We start from the raw sequence: 18,972 nt of genomic DNA, 5'->3' as shown, positions 1-18,972 counted from the left end.
GGAGAGGGGAGGAGAGGGGAGGAGGGAGGAGAGACAAGAGGGGAAGAGGAAAATAAAAAAATAAAGAAGACAATGGGTTTAGGGGGAGAGTGCTTTTTGCGAACTTAAGGCAGACAACTGACTTTCATCACGAAAGTAGGCGTACTGTTGGAGGGAAAAAAGGGTATGCTGCGGCACCAACTGGAATATTCAATTATTGGAAACCTCAGCACCAGAAGGAAAAGAAAAAAAGTTTAAATTTAAAGAATTTGTTAGGAGAAAATGAAAAAAACATAGTGTACGGGGTAGATTACGTGCCAAAATTGCATAAAACTTCAAACGTCCTAATCACGTCATTAACAAAATACTAATAAAGGGCTAAAAGAAAACGCCACAGTAAAGAAGATAATTTGCCGAGTATCGCACCAAAGTCGCGTCGTAGCTCATCATTTCAAGCTCATCCTTTCAAGGAGGGGGCACTAATATATTGTAGAATATATCAACCGATTTACTTTAGTAAATCATGTCCGGAAAGTTGAGATCTGTCACATATTTGCCGAGAATGTTTAGCTGGAGTTACCGGTGACAGGTTTGCGATCAGCAGTCCCCGGTGTTGGAGATGGGCTTCTCACAGGGTCATCGGCGGGCTTGTCAGCGGGTTTCTCCGCTGGTTTCTCAGATGGCTTTTCGACTGGGGTTTCAGCTGGCGGCTGAGACACTGGCTCAGCTGGCTGTTCAGTTGGGGGCTCGATTGGCTTGTTTGCCGGTTCACTGTTTGGTTCAACAGTTTGGACAGCGCCAAGGGCACTTGGGCCTGGATTGGAAGGAGGCAGTCGTCCAGCTGCGCCGGCAGAACTATTGCTTCGTTTTCGCTGAGCTTCGGGCATTTGAGGTCTCTCAACGCCGGCTCCGTATGGACCAGGGCTCATGGATCTTGGCTGCGGGATACGAGGGCTAGGGCCGGGGGATGCAGTGCGTGGAACTTCCGGAAATTGAGCAGGCGGCGCAGAAGCGTTTGGATTATATGGGCGGTAGCCTGAAGTGGGAGAAGGGGGGCCATTTTGCTGTGGTGAGAATCGAGGAGGGGCATTTGGCAGAGGTCCGGTCGGTTGCGGGCCAGGAGCAGGAGAATTACGCCCGCCGGCAGGAGAGCTTGGTCGACCATTTGGATCGCGAATCATCGGGGGACCACGAGGGCCAGGGCCGTTACGTGGTCGTGGTTTTACTGGTCTCGCAGAGAGACAAGTCCTAGGGGCAACACCTTGCTGAGATCGGTCAAGTCGAATACAAAGAGCCTATATAATTGGTTAGCCTAAATTTTGAAATTCGCGGTAAACAACAACGTCAAGTAAGTTGTCAACATACCCATCCGTCATCATACTCGTGAAGCAGGCGTACGAGTTGCCCAGCTCGGAGCTCAAGCTCGTCATCCATCGAAGGGCTGAAGTCGAGCTGGACACGATGGACGTTATTCGGGCCCGGACCACTAGTAGCAACAGCCGCAGCCGTAGCGGAAGTGACAGAGACAGAATCTAAGCTCCTTGCTGGACTTGGGGGAGCTGCGTCTTTGGACCAACCAGGAGGAGGGCCGGCAACATGTTGAAGGGTAGGTGGCTTGCCACTATGGCCCTTAGCTGCTGCGCCTGTAGCAACTGCAGCGACACCAACAGCAGCCGCGGCAGCTCCAGCGGCAGCAGCTCCAGTGTTTAGGGACTCTGGGCTTGGAGTTCGGCCGCCACCTGATCCTAGAACGGGTTGTACAGGGCTAGACATTGGGGATGAGGCATCAGATCGCGGCTCGAATGGATTGACAGGGTCATTGAAAGGATTCGATGTGCTATCTGCCGTCCTAGGAGGAGAGATGTTGTGTTGTCCAGTAAGGCTACGGGCTCCAACAGCACCAGCACCGGCGCCGGCCGCCATATTCTGACCGTTCGCCGAATGTCCAGTTAGATCGGGAGAAAACTCAGTCACCGGTCGGATATTCAGTTGTGGGGGAACAGTTTGGGCCATCTGCGATTGTGGGGCTGGTGGAGCATATGTATTAATCATTGGCGGTGGCGGAGCCGGCTTCTCATTATCTAGTGCCTCCGCGGCTTCATTCTTCTTTTTCTTCTTACGGATGAAAAGTAACGCAACACCCGCAAGAAGACCGATTAGGGCGAGAATTCCGATTGCGAGACCCGCCTTTGCACCGGTGGACATTCCTGGGGCTGGAACATCCGTAGCAGAAGGGGTTGGGGAGCCGGAAGACCCCGCTGCATCGTTGGAGGCTGTGGAGCTCGCAATCAATTGTGACGTGGATGGGGCTGATGTAACAAAAGATGTTGGGGACGGCGCAGTAGAAGACAATTTCGGCCGCGAGCTAGGAGGAGTGGGAGATGACGAAGTTGGAGCCAAAGTTGGAGTTGGAGTCGAGGTTGAAGTCGGCCTGGGCGGCGGTCTCCGTGTAGTAGTTGGTTCGTCGTCGTCTGACGGGGACGTATTCTGAATTGGAGGTGCAACATTCGCGGTAGAGCCGGGCCTCCCTTCAGTGGAATAGCCGCCGATCGGACCATCAAAGGTTGGTTTGGCGGTGACATAGATAGTAGAGACTACAGTGTCATCCTTTGGCCGCAAGTTGCCAATGATACTGATGATTCCATCCGTGAGTCTCTGGCGCTTCTCGAGCTCAACATGTTGGCGGTGTCTATGGTGGTGCGGCATCGTGAAGGTTGAAACGACCGACGCAAGAAACAGAAACGAAACGAGGTGATAAGAAAAGAATCTCTGCCGCTATCACGGAGACATCCACACAAATAAACCGAGAAAAGATCGCCTTTGGATCGATTTGGCAGGCTGGTGAGATTATCGATTACGTCGAGTGCTGCTGGTGCACGGAGGGAGTGGCTGACCGTGGGCGGTCGGGGGCTGAAAGAGTGACGAAAGCAGGCAGCGGGTGCCAGCGGGATCGCTGAGATCAAAGGAATGAAAGTGTTCTAAGAACGAGCAAACAAAAAGAAGGGACGGGTCACGACAGCATGACAGCAGTCAAGGAGACTCAAGAGGAAGAGAAGGGCAAAAGCGAAGAGAAGAGACGAAGAAGAAGAAACGACGAGAAACGAGGTTGAGCAAGCAGGCTGCGGCCACAACGGGCATAGCGCGGCGGTACGGGGGTGTCTTGGATACGGTAAGTTTGGGAAATTGGGCGGTGTTCCGGCGCGGGGCTTGGAATTACGCCGTATGCGCACGGCCATTGGCTGGGCGGCGAGGGAGGCTGAGCGGGCGCCCGGGATGGCCTCGCCTGTGAGGCGGATCGGCGTGCCAGCCGGCGCGTGAAGAGACGGCTGCCCATCACGGCAGCAGGAGCAGCAGCAGCAGCGGCGGCGGCGACGCGCATGGCATCAGCTCCTGCACGCCTGTCCGAAACATTGTTCTGCAGGCGTGTGTCAAGGCCATTGTCGCAGCGTGTTGTTTGGTCTCCCAAACACCCGCGTGGCTGCGGATATACGGCGGCTGCAGGGGACGCGACCGTGCAGCCCTGCCATTGGCCGGGGTCCCCCCAGCACGCCAGGCCGCTTTGGGACAAGCGCCAGGCACAACACAGCAGCACGTGCTCAGGGGTAATTTACGGGCGTGTAAGTAGTACAGGCATTATTATTATTCCAGCAGGGCCGCACCCCGGCCGCGCACATTTGCGCGTTGCTCGCAGGCTCGTTACGCAGCACATACAGGCGGTGACGTCTAATCTCGGGATTTGCGCGGGATTGGCTCTGCCTGTGCTATCTTTGGACGCGCCACACGCCACACCAGCCACAGGCGGGATTGTCACGAAATCAAGACATCGCGAGGAGCGCGAAGGAGAAACACGCCAGGGACCTGAAACAAGGACTGCACATCATCTAGTTACCCCATCCATGCCCGCTTCCACAGGTGTTGCGGGTTGCCTGGCTTGCAGCTGGTGTTTCAAGGGATTGTGGGCTGACAGAATAAGAGTAGCCATCGCAGGTTGATTCACAGCAACGCATGCCGCATGACAGATGCTCCACGACACTTAGAACGAAAGGAAGGGGTGCTCAAGGGCCTGTCGCCATGCAAACCGGGTCAGCGTCCAAGAGGTGTCATGGGACGGTACGTGTCGTAACTTACTTGGCTGGCGGTCAAGCGCTCGCTTCCTTCATACTTGACCAAGTCTTTCGCCAACTCGCGGCCAAGCGATGATACTCCACACAAGATCTCCTCCCACGATCGCGCTGGGTATTCGCGAAACTCAATCTTGCCCCAGTCTGGCAGACGGGTCCTCGACTGTGGGTTCAAACAGGTAAGGTGCGCGTTAGACACAGCGCACTGGGCAACCAAACGGGCTGGGGGGGGGGGGGGGGGTTCACATACCGGCCATGACTCTTCCGTTGGCGTGCCTAACGTGGTAAAGATCGAGTGCACCAACGCTAGGTCGCTTCCGACGGGCCCAGCATCAAAGAGTGGATGATGTTCGGGTTCAATCGCCTCCGCAACTACGCAGCCCATCGCCCAAAGATCCAGCGCTGCGTCGTATGACTTATCCCCAAATAAAATTTCCGGTGCACGATAGCATGTGGTACCGACGTCTGTGATCTTCTCGTCGGGAGGCTCTGACGACTTATCCTCCGGAGACCATGCAATGCCAAAATCGGCCAGGAACACCGGCCCCTCCGGCCATTGTAGTAGTACATTGGAGGGCTTAATGTCACGGTGTATGATTCCTAGCTCGTGGATGTGTGCCAGAGCTCGAAACATGTCTCTTAGATGAGACCGGGTTTGCCGTGCATTCAGCCGGCCGTCATGAAACAGGGCCTCAAGGGTATACCTCATATACGGGAACACCAGAACAAAACGGCTCCCACCCTCATGAAAGGACTCCAATAGCGGGATGATATTTGTGCAGGACGTCCCTTTCAAAAGTCGAGCTTCCCGTTCCGAATCATGGGGAGGCCCAGTCAGGTGAGGAATGGTGACTTTCAAAGCAACGACCAGGCCTTCATCATTTATGCTTTTGTAGAAGCTGGAGAAGAGGCCTTCCTGGTCATGAACTGCTTTCGCATACTTGCCAATTTTCTCGCCACGCCTAGATTTGATTTCCGTCTTGACTTCCGCTGCCCATTGCTGAAACGACTCATCGTTGTCTGGTGCAATAGCTTGATTGTCATAGTTGTCAATCTCCTTTTGGCACAACGCCCGATACTCATCCTGAAGAGAGATGTGAGAAGAAATAATCCAGCTGCGAGTACTGCGGGGCTATATAGATCAGAGATGCAAGCGTGTTGCTGACCTTAGAGGATGCATTTGCGTAAGCCTCTCCCTCAATCTTCGTTGCTTCAGAATGTGCTTCAGGAAAGTCCGCGGATGGGAAACCGTGACGATATGCAGTAGTGCTTGAGTCAAACGGTTAATCTTGATGCAAGATCGTATCTGCAGGCCACTCACAGAGACGTTAACGCCGATAACCGCTCAGAGAAAGTTAACTGCGTCTTCCAGCTGGTGTTTGTTGCCATGGCTGCTCGATTATAGAGAGATAGTGGTATTACTGCACGTCTATCATCCTCCAAGCAAAAGTAGCTTGGAAACACCGCCTCTGGTGGTTTGTAGGTGCCTTGGAGCCGGCGGTGGGGCACCTTGTTATTGCTGGGCAGCGCTGTAGTTGTCAATATCTCTTGCGGCGCGCGGGGCATCATCAGAGGGCGACACCGCGCCGGATGCGCTGGAAACTGCTGGGTAGTCTATTACCCGGCATATGGACTGCCTTCAACGCCTGCAATCCCATCTCTCCCTCCTTCTCTCTCTCTCTCCTTCGCCCTTTTGCTCTTCCGCTGCAAACCAGTCCGGCACGTGACTCAACGGCGGCGCAGCAATGGCCGGCTTGGCGCGGTCTTGACTCCCTTTCATCATCAATTGTCGTCGTCGTCGCCGGCTGACTGAGCCTCGCTTCATGGTGACCTCCCCTTAGCAAGCTCTGCGCAGGCGTTTGTTCCACCGTCCGGGTGCTGATCTGTCTTACTGCTGCTTATTTTCTCTCTATCTGTTGCACTTGCGAATATGTTCGTTGGCTACCCCGGATTCTGAAGCGACAAGAAGCGAGTGCGATCATTGTCTCACCATGGAGCTCTCACAACAGGAGTATCCTATGCTCGCGGTAAGCGGTGATCTAGCTGGTCCTGCAGCGACTGCAGTTTGGACTCTGCCCGAACCCAACCCTGCTCGCGAACCTTACGGCGTGCACTTCGTACTGACCCTTCCTCATTGCTTGCAGACACTTCTACCGCCGGCCCAGGCTGTTGCCGTGATAAACGACCGGCTGAAGTCGATTAATAAAGTCAACCAAGAAATTGCGGATTGGCTTCAAGTGTGTTTTATGGCTGCTGTACTGGATCTATAGCTGCTTATCGCAATCCTTAGGAACGGCGTCGCATTGAGGAAGCTTACTTTGTCGGTCTTCGGAGGCTTGCGAGGCGACCACAGCCAGAAGGAGGTTCTAAGCTGGGGTAGAGATAAGATTCGACATACTTGATATTACCTATGCTAACCTTTTGTAGAATTTTCGAAGCACCATGGCAGCGCATTCTGTCCGAAACAGAGTCCATAGCTCTGTCTCACGAGACCCTTGCCCATCATATTGAATCGGATGTTGAAAGGCCTCTACGGGAGTATTCTACCAAAAATAAAGATATAAAACCCATATCTGGCGCCCAGCAGGATCTTCTGGCAATTTCTAGATCGATTGAGGCCGCCGAGAAGAAAGTCATTAAATTCAAAGATAAGGGCTCAAAGGCGCTTGACAAGCTAGGCAACGCTTCAACCGCTTCTAGTGTTGCAAAGGCGCAATGGGAGTCCAAGGCCCCGTTTGTTTTTGAGCAATTACAGGCCGTTGATGAGCATCGCCTCAATCATCTGAGGGATGTCCTTACACAGTTTCAGACGCACGAAGCTGACCATGTCGAGCGAAGTCGACAATCGGCAGAAAATTGTCTCAATGCGCTGTTGGCTATTTCTCCTTCAGAAGAAATAAAGATGTTTGCGTTTCGGGTGAGCGGTGGCCGCACTGCCGACCTAGAAAGCCAGAACCCCCTAACAGCAGCCGTATCTGAAGCCGAAGTGATACCTATGGAGCCTCTACAGGCCCCTCCAAGGATACGAGATGATGCTGGTAGTCGCCGCTCCAGCCATTCCAACCAAGCGCGACCAAGTTTTGGTATGTTCCCTCTTGCCGGCAGTTTTCGAAAATCGATTTTAACTCTCATTTAGCCTCTGAACAACCACCAAACCCTCAGCAGCGTCATACACCGCTGGGAGGTCTAAAGCGACTTGGCACAGTGATGAGTCGGAGGCGAAGTATTGTTCAAACGAATTCTGGCAATGCGTCCCCGGAGAGAAAATTTCGGTCTCCATTTACCCCATTTCGGCGGGCAGAATCCTCCCATAGCTTCCACCAAGTGGATAATCAGCCTGGTACCCCGAATGGCCTAGAGCCCTTCCCCTCCCGTGATGGTTCGTCGCTGCATCGGCCAGACTCGTCTGCCACGACAAACGGTTCCCAAGTTGGACCCAATATTGACTCGAGACTCAATGGAGCCACAATACCGGAAGAAAATATTGGCGAAGAAACGTCCACAACGGTCATTGCATCTCATGAAGGACGCCCATTATCCCCCAAGGTAAGATGTTCAGAGATCTACACTGTTCAGGCTTTAACTAATTGGCAAAAGGCACCTATAGATGCAGATGGGTTCTCAACAAAACCGGACACTATCGACGAAATATCTAGAGCGCAGCAGGAGGCTGCTTCGTAAGTTCTGCATATCTCCCATTGGGCGTAGACCCGCTAACATTTTGTTTTTCAGCGAGGATCCAGGGCTCAACCTGACAATTCGCGATCAACCGATCCAAGAAGATGAAGGCGAAGCGAAGCAGGCAATGAACGACATGGCCAGTACCTTGCGCTTGGTAGGTGTACTCCGCATTTTTTTTGTTGGCTGCTCTACTCACATCTTCATTAGCAAGCAAAACAGTCGGGTTTGGGAAGAGGCCCAGGCACTCTACGAGGCCGTCGAGATGTGCGAAATACCATTTTCGTCCCAACTTCTATTATTCCGGAGGGCGAATCGAATGTCGGAACACCCTCAAAGGGTATTACAGATGGTGCCCTTTCGCCAACAACATCGCCATCGCAAGATCCCCAAAGCGCAGCGCCATCTGGCCCCTCCCACGACGATCCCACCATTTCTGATGTGACGTCGATTCATTCATCCCACACTTTACACAGCTTGTCGGGCATCATTCAACACCCGGAGTTAACAGCACCGGGACTCAATGCTTCTATCGTGGATAAAGTGAATATTACTCTTGCTGGAGGAGCAGTCACAAAATCTTTTGTTGTGGGAGAACTCGCTTTGGCATACAACCCCATCGAAGGGACATCTCCAGACAAACAAATTGTTCGACTCGACAACTTCCATATCTTGGAACGTGTTGCGGCGAACCCTGATTTCGTTAAGAACCTGGCTAATGATCCATCAAATGGAACACCACCTTTGGGCATCACCGATGATAGGAAAGGCGAGTACGACGTAGCGCTCTCATATTTGAGAGAGCAAACGGCCACAGTGGCTTTTAAGTATCAGATTCATATTGACCCTTCAAGTTTGTCAGCATACTGCCCTGTGATCTTCGAACCGGTGTGGAACGAGGAAGAATTTCAGGCCAGTGTCATAATCAATTACTCCCTAAACCCGCAATTCGTCACATCAAGCCCACTCACGTCTGTTACTCTTCAAAACCTCATTCTGACAGTCAATTTGGGCATGTCTTCTATTGACGAAGAAACGAAGCAACCCCGTGAAGCTGCCCGTGCCACAGGTGCCCTCATGCACCCGAGCACTGGTGCTTCATTCAGACGGAAAACCTCCTCAGTTATCTGGAAACTCCCCGTACTGGAAGTCGCGGCCAATGGAGAAAATAGGCTTCTTGCGCGATTTTCCACTGCAACTAGCTGGCCACGCAAGGGCAAGGTTGAAGCGAAGTTTGATGCGATAATACCAGACGACACTCTGCGACTTGGCATAAGCTCACATTTACCAGCTACGCAAAACGAAAGCAAGGAAGTCGATCCTTTTGCTGATGGAATGAAAAGCCCAAACTCTCAGATCACCAGCCCTGTTACAGCAACTGAAGTGTGGGCAGAACTGCCCACGAAACGAAAGTTGTCTGTTTCTAGATATCTTTCAGCTTGAAATGCTGAGCTAGACCTTGTTTTAGAACTTGGCTTATCTCCTGTGCCGATTCTCTGGTAGTAATTACCATTGTTTGCTTTTACCTCCTGCGTCACCGCCTGCTTTTATCTTGGATCGACCTCATATTTTAGGATACTCCAGTTTTGCCCCCCTTTTTTGACTTCGAATTGTATTTTTTTTGACATATTTACATTTTTGGATGCTGTATAATCTTTGAGACAAACTTTGCCCCCTATGACATAAGCGAAGTCGCCTGCATTGTCAACGATTCCTGGGATAAAATTGAAAGAAGCACTTGGATTCGATGGATATACCCGACAATACGCCCGTTCCCCCCTATCCCTTCGAATTCTTTTAATTACAACGTCTACTTGTCTCATGCGGTGGGTGTTTTTGATGGGTGAGACTGTTCTTGTTTCGATTCAGGGTGCATAGTGCGGAATCCATTTGAATTTTTAATGATGGCCGAGTTACTTGAGGATTTGTCAGATAACTGCCGGGAAGATTGTCTTCACATGGAAAAGCACCCTTTAATACCCTTGTAGTCATTTGCTAGCCACTACTCCGTAGAACATGGATATCGATTTAGCAATATGGTTCCCTTGGATTTAGCGCATAAAAAAAATTCCGGTATCCTGTTACTCCTGGGTACCACCTCAGACCAACCATACCTATGATAGGTATTCGGAAAAGAGATAGGAACTTCTAAGCCATAATCCATGCCTTTAAAGCTTACTCCGTATCAATTCACCTACAGCTCTAGAAACCCCGGCGCTTCATCTGCCCTTCCTGGGAGACTAGAGGGTAGATTTCGAAATGAACACAAACTTCAAAGGATGGCCAGCCGTTAGCATTTCTAACAGCTTCAATACCGCCATCGCTCTGAGTAGGCACTCAGTCCTCGAAGCGATCCATATGTCTGCTTGCTCCACGAGCTAGTCAAACCATCATAAGAGGGTGTTGGTCAACACAACATGGCATCTAACAGAGTCCGGGTGCAATAATACAGGGAATAAGAGACACTGAATAACTAATCTAAAGACAGAGCATATATTAAAACAATATTGGATGAACATCATAGAATCCCCAGTCTTGTTTTGTTCTTATTGATATTAAGTATTGGCGGAGGATGTTTTGGACGTCCAGAAATCAATGCAATGCAGATGAGTCAGCATTGTCACGTGCATCGACGTTGAAACAGTACTCCGTACGGAGTAACAGAGCACAGAGGTAGTAGTTGGACCTACTCAAAGGACCGTGAGTGCGACTACCGGCCATTGAGAGGCGGCACACGGAGGAGTATACATAGCTTCTGGCTGACCTGTATCCTGTGCAGCACAGGTTGAATCTACACTTCGGTTATGAGTATTTGTGGAAGCCGTGAGAGCGAGATCGCCAGCCGATGCACAGTAGTTGCACTATGTGATTCTAACATATTTACCTCGACTACTCTGTGCTTTCCACCTAATGAACCCGGCACTGGATCACCACCAGCGTTCTCGAAACCAGACATCCGAAAGAGCTCTTGTTTATCGTTCTGCATATTCCAACCAAGATAATAATGCCAGCCGAAATCGTACGATCGTATGGAGGCGTCATTGCGCTCACCGCCACCTCCATTCATCACCAGAGAAGTCATTAAGCTGGAGACGAAACCCTCGACGTTGGCGAGCAAATGGGGGCTGGAGGAGCATCGTGCATGGGTTGGCGTCCGCCAGACGAGTTATTCTTTAGTCCCGTAGCTGCGCATTCCCAGCTCCCGTTCTCTTGCCGGCGAAGGGCCTCCGGGTAGATTCGGGGCGGCCCACGATGGCTGCAGACCAACGATGCGAATTGCTTCAAATCCGATTGGCAGCGGCGGCATCCCGGCGGGCAAGTAAAAAGAACACGATCTGCTCGCTGAACCTCTCGCGAACGACGGAGCAACCAGCTTCTGAACTAACTCGTTCGCAGACTGCTCGACATGGCCGCCGACTCGCAACGCAGTTTTCTCCGCAACGCCGTCGCCAGCCAGCGTGACGCTCTGGTGACCACGGCGCAGGCGCTGGTGCGGACTGCATCGCCCAACCTGTCTGGAGACACACGGTTCACGGCCGAGGCGGCCATCCGACTTCTCCAGGTGATCCCGCACGCCCACGTCTCGCGGCACCAAATCGCCGCTGGCGTCACCAACGTCGTCGTGCGCATCCCCAGCGGCAGACCCGGCAAACGCCTGGTGTTTAACGGTCACCTTGACACATCTCCTCTGGCTTCAGAACCCGGATGGACGGCGTCGTCGCTGGGCGCGGTGAAGGACGGGAAGCTCTTCGGCCGCGGCGTCTTCGAGACGAAGGGCGCTCTCGCGGCGGCGATCACGGCGGCCAAGATCCTGGCCGAGCACCGTGATCTCTGGCGGGGCGAGATTGTGCTAACGCTGGCCGGCGATGGAGAAGTCCTGGGCGCGCGGGGCACGGGCTGGCTGCTGGACAATGTCGCCTATGCGAAAGGTGACGTCGTGGTGTGCACAGATGCTGCCTCGCCGCGAGTCGTAGGCTTCGGCGAGAATGGTGCTGTCTGGATCGCCGTCGAGGCCGAAGGAGTTGCAGGGCATAGTGCTCAGGGGTACGCCGCCGTCAATGCTATCAAACGGCTGCGGCGCGCGCTGGATGCCGTCGAGCAACTCGAGGAGATATCCGTGAAGATGCCGGCAGAGCTTAGCGATGCCATCGACGCCGAATCGCATGCACTGTGCCATGTCACAGTTAGCATCAACGCGATCGCCGCCGGCTCGCCGTCGTCCGTAAACCTTGTCCCCGGACGGGCGAGCGCGCAGTGCGATATCCGGCTGCCAATCGGCCTCACGGTGGATGAAATACTGGCACGGTTACGAGAGCTACTAGGCGTCATGGACGGCATCAAGTGGACGGTCATCCGGCAGTGCGAGCCCAGCTACACCTCGCCGATGCAAGACTTTGTGCGTTTGGCCGTCAAGGCGGCGACGGATGCGACGAGGAGCGAGTGTGCGGCCAGCATGCATGTGGGCGCGTCGGATGCCCGGTTCTATCGCGCAGCTGGTGTGCCGGCAGTGGTGGTTGGCTGTGCAGGCAGTAATATGGGCGCTGCAGACGAGTATATCGAAATCGATGAGCTGGTGCGAACTGCGCAGGCTCATGCGTTGATCGCCTATGGCTTCTTGAAGAGTGTTTGATAGGGGGATGTGTATCGAATATGAGATTTAGGGTTAATTCAAAAGCTGAGGTATATCGCGACTAATAGCAACCAACTGGGTATCTGAACTCTTCTATCAGCTCTGTGTATCTCTATTTGAACAACCTTCCATTACATCCGCGCAGCACGCGTCGTCTTGTCGTAGAACTCCAGCGTCATGGCCGCGAGAAAACACGGAATATCCTTCCTCTCCTCTACCCAGAACTTGATCAGATCGCGAATCTCCAGCGCAAACAGGCTATTCGGGCCTCCCGAGATCTTCATCGTCCCATTTTCTCCGTCAAAGATAATCGCATTCTCCCCGCCGCCGTCGCCGCCCATGCTCCCCGGCCCCGCGAAGTCACCCGCCGCGCTCGGATCGCCGTGTCGATACGCCGGCGAAAGATGGAACATGGATGTGACCCGCACGCGGCCGTTGGGCATGAAGTCCAGCTTGTAGCCCAGGATCGACGCCACAGCCTCGCGAAACTCCGATGATTTCGCCGTCCAGATCTCCTTCAGTCGCCGGATGCGTTTGTCTTTGTCTGCAACCTGCTTCTCCATCTCCTGCATGTCCACCTGCAGGCTCTCCAGCGTCGCCACAGGCACCGTTTTGCTGCCGGGCTGCTCGTTACGCAGCTGTTTTAGAAGATCGCGGTTTTCAGCGCGTAGGATTGATAACGTTGACAATTTTGCGTTTTCGAAGTCAGAGGTCGGGTTTGAGCGCAGCTCGAGAATACGCGTCCGGGACTGAGCTTGGAGAGATGTGATATGCGACTTTGCAGCTTCAAGTTCCCGGCGCAGCAACTCGGCAGTTTGTTCGGCTTTCGTAAGTGAATCTTGTAGAGTTCGGTTTTTGCGTGCCAAACCAGCGACGCGTTCGCTGTCCGCTTCACTGTCTGCTGGGGACAGAGGCCGCTTGATGCCACGCTGTGCAGGCGAATCGTTGGGCATGATGGTGTCCTCTTTCTTAGATAGCTCTTCGTGTAATTTATGGAGTTCGTCCCGCTGTTCGCTCAGGAGATTCTCAAGATGTGAAATATGTTCGGATTTCTGGTTGTCAATACGATTCTCATCCGGGTTCATCATCGTCTCCTCCGTATCAAACGTTTTCAGCTGCGCTCGTAGATATTCAACCTCTTTAATAGCCAGCGCCCTTTGGCGCTCAAGCCTAGTTTTGGCGCGAGCATCAGAAGTCGGTGCAGCTGGCGCAGCACTCGCCTGAAGACTCTCCATCTCTTTCTGCATCTTCAGCTTTTCTGTCTCGAGGTTGTCAATTACCTCGATTTTCTCGGCGATCTCGCTTTGGATAGCACCAATCCTATCAACTAGGGAAGCGTTTTCAATTCTGACCTCCACCAGTGCTCTGACAACGGACTCGGGCGAGTCAAATTCCGAATCCTGCCCATCTACCTGCAATAGGCCGGCCCAAGAGATTTTCTCGTCCTGCAACACTTGATTCTGTATCCGTAGATTCTTGATTTCGGTCTCCAAATCTCTCATTAACCGTAGTTTGCTTTCAAGTGCAAGTTTTTCTTCCTCAACTACCTGTACTTTCTTCTGGGACTTTCGTAGCGGTCGTAATTCGGCCTCTAGTCGCTTAACTTGCGACAATTGCTCCGACAACTCTCGTTGAAGCACACTCAGGGCTTCAGGCTCAGAGCCTTCTGATTTCAATTGTATGTTTTCTGTCTCCAGTTGATCTACCTCAAGTTCTCGCTGTGATAGCCGTTCTTGCGTAGTCTGCAGCCCTGCCTTCGTTTCCTCGAGTTCATTTCTCACTCCCTCCAGAGTCTGCTGTAGAGACGAACGCAGCGTTTCTAGTTCATTGACCCGACTCTTATGTTGGAAATCCCGGTCCGCTAAGTGCGACCGTCCGTCGTCACATTCTTCTTGCAACGCCTGGTTCTCGTCTTGTAAACTCCGTACCCGTTTCTCGTAGGTCGCTCGTTCTTCTGCCCAATGTTCTTGTAATTGTTTTAGTTCCGCGGCAAGCGACTCGACTTTTCGCTGGGCTCTAGAGGATGCACTTTCAGTGGCCTGGGCATCAAAATTGCGGTGGTCAATATAGAGTTGCCAATATCGGTTGTAAATATCGTATAACATGAGGAAGCTCCCACCTGTGCCTTTCTAAAATCTGCATCTGACCTTGCTTGCAAATCTCGAAGTTCCTTTTCATGTTGCAATGCTTCTAGCTCTCTACTCTGTTTTATATTTTCAAGTTCATATTTCAGTGTGCTAATCAAAACACGCAGTTCCTCGTTTCCAGCGTCTATAGAGCAGAATTATCATTTAGCATCTGTAGATTAAACACACCCTAAAGGGCGCAGTACGACCATGGTAGGGCTCAAAGCGTACCAGGCTTGACGGGCGGTTCTTCAGCACGTATACTTCTTCGCAGCGGGTGTCTGGGGGACGGCCGGGAAGGAGACGGCGACGCTGAAGCGCCGTATAAGGCTGGCGATTTGGTGAAACGACTACTATTCATCTGCGATTGAAAAGCACAATGTTAGACGTATCTCTATTTGACAAGTGAGAAACGAGACGTTTTACCTTCAGAGGACGCGACGAAACCAACACAGCTGCTAAGTAGCCTTCTCCAATAATTAAGAAATCCCAGACGGATTAAAATCACCAATAATCTGTCCTCAAAAAGTAGTAGAGGAAAATGGCGCGCTAGAATGAGCTCTTAATAGAGCTGTTCCGCCAGTTTACTTCATCATTAATTCGTACGGAGTACGGAGTAGTTGACTTGCCAAGACCTAGTTATAGTTAACAAAATACCGTGTCACATGACATTGGTAAATAAGGTTTGTTCCACGGAGTGCTTCGTAGTTGCTTTTACAATCCATCGTCAAAAACCTTTACTTATTTATATGTTCAAACTGGCGACTATATTCGTAGTCTATAAGCTAGGTGGTAAAGAGAAGGTATTGACTGCTTACGGCACTAGAAGCGTAAATAAACTAGTACGGAGTACTCCGTGCAAATACAGCAAAGTGTCGTGCCAGTCGTCAGATGTCTAGACATGAAGAGATGCCCTAACGTCGGATAATGTCATTGATAAGGAGTTATGTACCGAAAGAAATTTTTTTGATAATGGTGATAGTGACTGTTAAAGACCTAGATCTGCTGGATTCATTTGTTTTTTTAAGCTATTTTTATTGACCAAAGCTCCGTCATTCTTAAAACTCCGAAATAATAAGCTGATTTTATCATGAGCTGTTCCCAATAGCTATTCGCCGTGGTACTTTTCGTTTAAGATTTGCAAAGGTCAATGCCTGCAGTGGCTTCGGCCTGGCCATAGGCCTTCAAACGAATTGCCTGGGTCGCGATGAAACCGGTAGTATCGGTGGGCTGGAAATCTTCCAGACTGTCCATACTGCTTTGTTCGGGACTGTATAGTTTGCTGGTTTCAGAGCTTCGACCTAGTACACTGACGGAGCCCTTATAACAACGAAGTCGGACTTGGCCGTTGACGTCGTCCTGGCTGGCGAGGATACTCTTCTCGATGAACTTTCGCTCAGGAGAGAAATACAAACCGTTATAGAGAATCTTGGACCAAGTGATGGTGACGAATTGATCACGGAGGAGGCGAACTTCGCGGTCGAGGACAAGACCTTCGAGATCAAGATGCGCAAGACGGAGGATTGTCATGGCAGGTGAGTCACTAAATGATGTCAATGTTTTGTTTTGTTTTGTTTTGTCTGACAGATGTTTGGATTTCTTACTAGCATCCGCGCTGTAAACGGATTAGTGACTAAAACTAGAAGTTAGATCTAAAATGGTAGTACTTACAGATTTGAGACCAATGTATCGGTTTTCCACGATATCAATACGACCAATTCCTGCAGACAGTGCGTTAGCGGGAGACTTGCCTAACTGAAAACAATAGTTAAGGAAGATGCAGAGATGCCTACCATGTTTACGACCTAGCTCGTTGAGAGTAGTGAACAACTCTAAGGAATCGGTAATCTTATTTCCGGCCTTTGGATCAGATCCTAGAACCACACCAACAGGCAACCCTTTTTCGAAGAAGATTGTGGCATCTTCGGGAGTGTTTGGAGCATTTCGTGGGTCGTCAGTGAGTTTCCACATATCATCTGGTGGAGTCACATCTGCTTCTTCTAGAATACCAGCTTCGTAGGAGCAATGGGCCAGGCTGAACGTCATCAGCAAGGAAAGGACAGCTTTGAATGTTATATTGGGCTCTCTTACTTCTCATCCATAGACCTATTACAAAATCAAAGATTAGCTCGATTCCCTATAAACTAGATGGATTATAAAAACCCACCATGGCTTTGCCTTTGTAGATGTAACTGGAATATTGTGTTTGGAAGCGTAATCAAGAAGATCATTGCGGCCAGCGAAGCGATTGTAAAACTCCGGAAGACGCCATGGGGCGATGACGTTGATAGATGGCTTCCAGATATCAGCTCAACAGGTTCCTCTGGGAGGGCGAAGGAAAAGAGGCCGAAAACCCACCTGGATGGCATAGTATGCAAGCTCAAATCTGACTTGATCGTTGCTGCAAATATGGTTAACAAGGAGAGTACATCGGACGAATAATTGCTCAATATATACCCTTTCCCCGTGCAACCTACAACGAATATCGCATTAGATAGCGTCGAAATTAATATAACGTCGGTAAATACTTACCATGGCTGACAGCTGTGCAGCTCTCCTTCTTTGCAACACGCATCATAGCTCTAGCAATAACGGGGCGAGCACTGAATTGGAAATAAGCCGGCATTCAAGAAGTGATAGTCTAATAGAAATCCTTACAGACTCGTTCTAGATCATTGTTAGCTACCCTACTCCAAAACAAGCTAGTAATCAAGTCATGGACATACCCAAGAAGATATCTATCTTCCCAAATAGCCTATTTTCGGTTATCAACCGTCATTCATAGAATATCCACTATCTGAGGCTCAATGACTCACATTGCACTGAATGGCGCGGAAGCACAGGTCGTCGACGAACTCACGCTTGAGGTCCTCCACTACCATTTTCTTCGCGCCAATGGCTAATGCTTTGCACTCAGCTTCTTTGAAGTCCTCGGCTTGGCCTACATCGGCGAGGAAGCAGACGACCTCATGGCCCTGCTCAATGAGCCATGCCAGAATGCAGCTGGTGTCCAGGCCCCCGGAGTAAGCAAGCAAAACCTTTTCCTTGGTCGCCATGGTGCAGAGAGGTGAGCTGGGGTCAGATAACTAGCGAACTAGCCGTGCAGGTCGAGTCGAGTGCTGGTTTGGGTTCCGAGTCTCGCCAGCAAAACAACCGCGGGGACGACAACGGCGGGCGGGAGCGGACCCTTGTTCGGGAGCAGTTAGGGTTTAGGGCTCAGGCTAGTTAGAACCTCCGCCATTGGTGCACGGCTGCCGGCTCACCGCCGTGAACCCCGCCTTCGCCCTGTTGAGTCGAGGCCCGTCGTCGACCCTGTTGTGGCCGCCCTCGCCTTGCTCTTCATCCACAACAAGACTTAACCAGGAGAGATACATCGCCTGCAGAGCCGATCTGCACGACCCTCGAGCCGCCCGGGGTGACCTTTCACCTCAAATTCTCGCTACGTCTGATCCAAGCCCCAGCCTTGGGTGTGGGAGAGCAGGATCAATGGGGCACATGCCGTCCTGCTTTTCTCGTCAGAGTCGTATCCTCCACAGCCCTGTTTCTTCCTGCATATTGTGCTGCCTGGAGTTGTATGGGAGAAAAATAACTTTCTGACCCAGAGCACCGTTTCGCCGAGCCCATGTATGAAACTCCCGGCGAACAAAAAAAGTATACAAGATGTCAACAAACCCATGGAAATCACCCCAACAAGGTTTGAACCCTGGCAGATCACACCGTTGGCATCAAGCTCATGACCCTGTTCAATAATAATAATTGCTAGGGCGAGATGGATTAAGCTGGTGCTGAAGTAACTCCAATTTACCTAACCACGTCCCTGCAGTTTCTCTGACGCGACCGTTGCATCATACTCCGTAGTTTAACTAACTAACTACATCGAAGCTACACGTCCCGTGTTTTCGGGCAAGAACGGGCGGCGCGGCGTTTGCGAAGCGTTCTTCCACAAGAAAAAAAAGCGCTTTGGTGTTGATATTCAGATACCTCCAATTCTAGGATGAGTCTGGTCCCGTCCTACCGGAAGGTGTTATGATAATATTATCCACCCGGCTGTATTTTCCGTCCCTATCGGAGACGCTTATCTTAAGGCTTCTCCATGCGTCATGCACGCTGACATCGCTGAAATATTATTGACCCTCTATCGAGTGGATCACAATTGACGCCAAGGGCGCCGCCCAATCCTCATCAATCCCATACACCGTACTCCAGACTCCGGGCTCCAGAGCTCCGGGCTCCGACCTTCTCAGCGTTCAGCGACTAAAGTTATATGCTGCTCGCTTGTAGGCGCTAACTAGAATTGTAAACCTGATGACCATACGGAGTAGAGAACGCGCTTCTCTCCCAGCCTTTGCTGATATATTAATGCGCATCCTGCGGCTCGAAACGAACCGCAAAGTCGCCGATTCTAGCCTTACTTCTGAGAGGGAGCGAACCACTATTG

At 51.4% G+C, this 18,972-nt stretch overlaps 6 protein-coding genes across 6 annotated transcripts; 2 read left to right on the top strand and 4 right to left on the bottom strand.

Annotated features, from left to right (window-relative positions):
* Positions 1-545: 545 nt before the first annotated feature.
* LOZ57_003349 (uncharacterized protein) lies at positions 546-2,685 on the bottom strand (the record flags this gene model as incomplete). The annotated part of the gene is made up of 2 exons (XM_049252398.1): positions 546-1,274; positions 1,345-2,685. 2 exons carry the CDS (start codon positions 2,683-2,685, stop codon positions 546-548), a joined length of 2,070 nt encoding a protein of 689 aa, XP_049108572.1.
* Positions 2,686-4,012: 1,327 nt separating this feature from the next.
* On the bottom strand, positions 4,013-5,489 carry CSK1 (mitogen-activated protein kinase; the record flags this gene model as incomplete). Its single annotated transcript, XM_049252397.1, has 5 exons — positions 4,013-4,042; positions 4,108-4,263; positions 4,351-5,184; positions 5,267-5,369; positions 5,422-5,489. The coding sequence occupies 5 exons, from the start codon at positions 5,487-5,489 to the stop codon at positions 4,013-4,015; spliced, it is 1,191 nt and encodes a 396-aa protein (XP_049108571.1).
* Positions 5,490-6,091: 602 nt separating this feature from the next.
* SYP1 (Suppressor of Profilin deletion) lies at positions 6,092-9,221 on the top strand (the record flags this gene model as incomplete). The annotated part of the gene is made up of 7 exons (XM_049252396.1): positions 6,092-6,337; positions 6,391-6,476; positions 6,528-7,183; positions 7,237-7,646; positions 7,698-7,777; positions 7,833-7,935; positions 7,989-9,221. 7 exons carry the CDS (start codon positions 6,092-6,094, stop codon positions 9,219-9,221), a joined length of 2,814 nt encoding a protein of 937 aa, XP_049108570.1.
* Positions 9,222-11,184: 1,963 nt separating this feature from the next.
* Positions 11,185-12,408, top strand: LOZ57_003346 (uncharacterized protein; the record flags this gene model as incomplete). The annotated part of the gene is made up of 1 exon (XM_049252395.1): positions 11,185-12,408. One exon carries the CDS (start codon positions 11,185-11,187, stop codon positions 12,406-12,408), a length of 1,224 nt encoding a protein of 407 aa, XP_049108569.1.
* A 131-nt stretch (positions 12,409-12,539) lies between these two features.
* Positions 12,540-14,895, bottom strand: MAD1 (coiled-coil domain-containing protein mad1; the record flags this gene model as incomplete). Its single annotated transcript, XM_049252394.1, has 3 exons — positions 12,540-14,447; positions 14,528-14,679; positions 14,766-14,895. The coding sequence occupies 3 exons, from the start codon at positions 14,893-14,895 to the stop codon at positions 12,540-12,542; spliced, it is 2,190 nt and encodes a 729-aa protein (XP_049108568.1).
* A 770-nt stretch (positions 14,896-15,665) lies between these two features.
* On the bottom strand, positions 15,666-17,590 carry ARG1 (argininosuccinate synthetase; the record flags this gene model as incomplete). The annotated part of the gene is made up of 12 exons (XM_049252393.1): positions 15,666-16,077; positions 16,139-16,149; positions 16,206-16,255; positions 16,328-16,569; positions 16,626-16,640; positions 16,702-16,829; positions 16,893-16,935; positions 16,992-17,007; positions 17,067-17,137; positions 17,193-17,201; positions 17,261-17,289; positions 17,351-17,590. 12 exons carry the CDS (start codon positions 17,588-17,590, stop codon positions 15,666-15,668), a joined length of 1,266 nt encoding a protein of 421 aa, XP_049108567.1.
* Between the last annotated feature and the right edge of the window lie 1,382 nt (positions 17,591-18,972).

This window comes from Ophidiomyces ophidiicola, assembly GCF_022830035.1.
Source record: "Ophidiomyces ophidiicola strain CBS 122913 chromosome Unknown scaffold_11, whole genome shotgun sequence".
Classification (NCBI taxonomy): domain Eukaryota; kingdom Fungi; phylum Ascomycota; class Eurotiomycetes; order Onygenales; family Onygenaceae; genus Ophidiomyces; species Ophidiomyces ophidiicola.
Note: the sequence above shows the minus strand (reverse complement) of the source record. Positions and strands in the feature narration are given on the sequence as shown.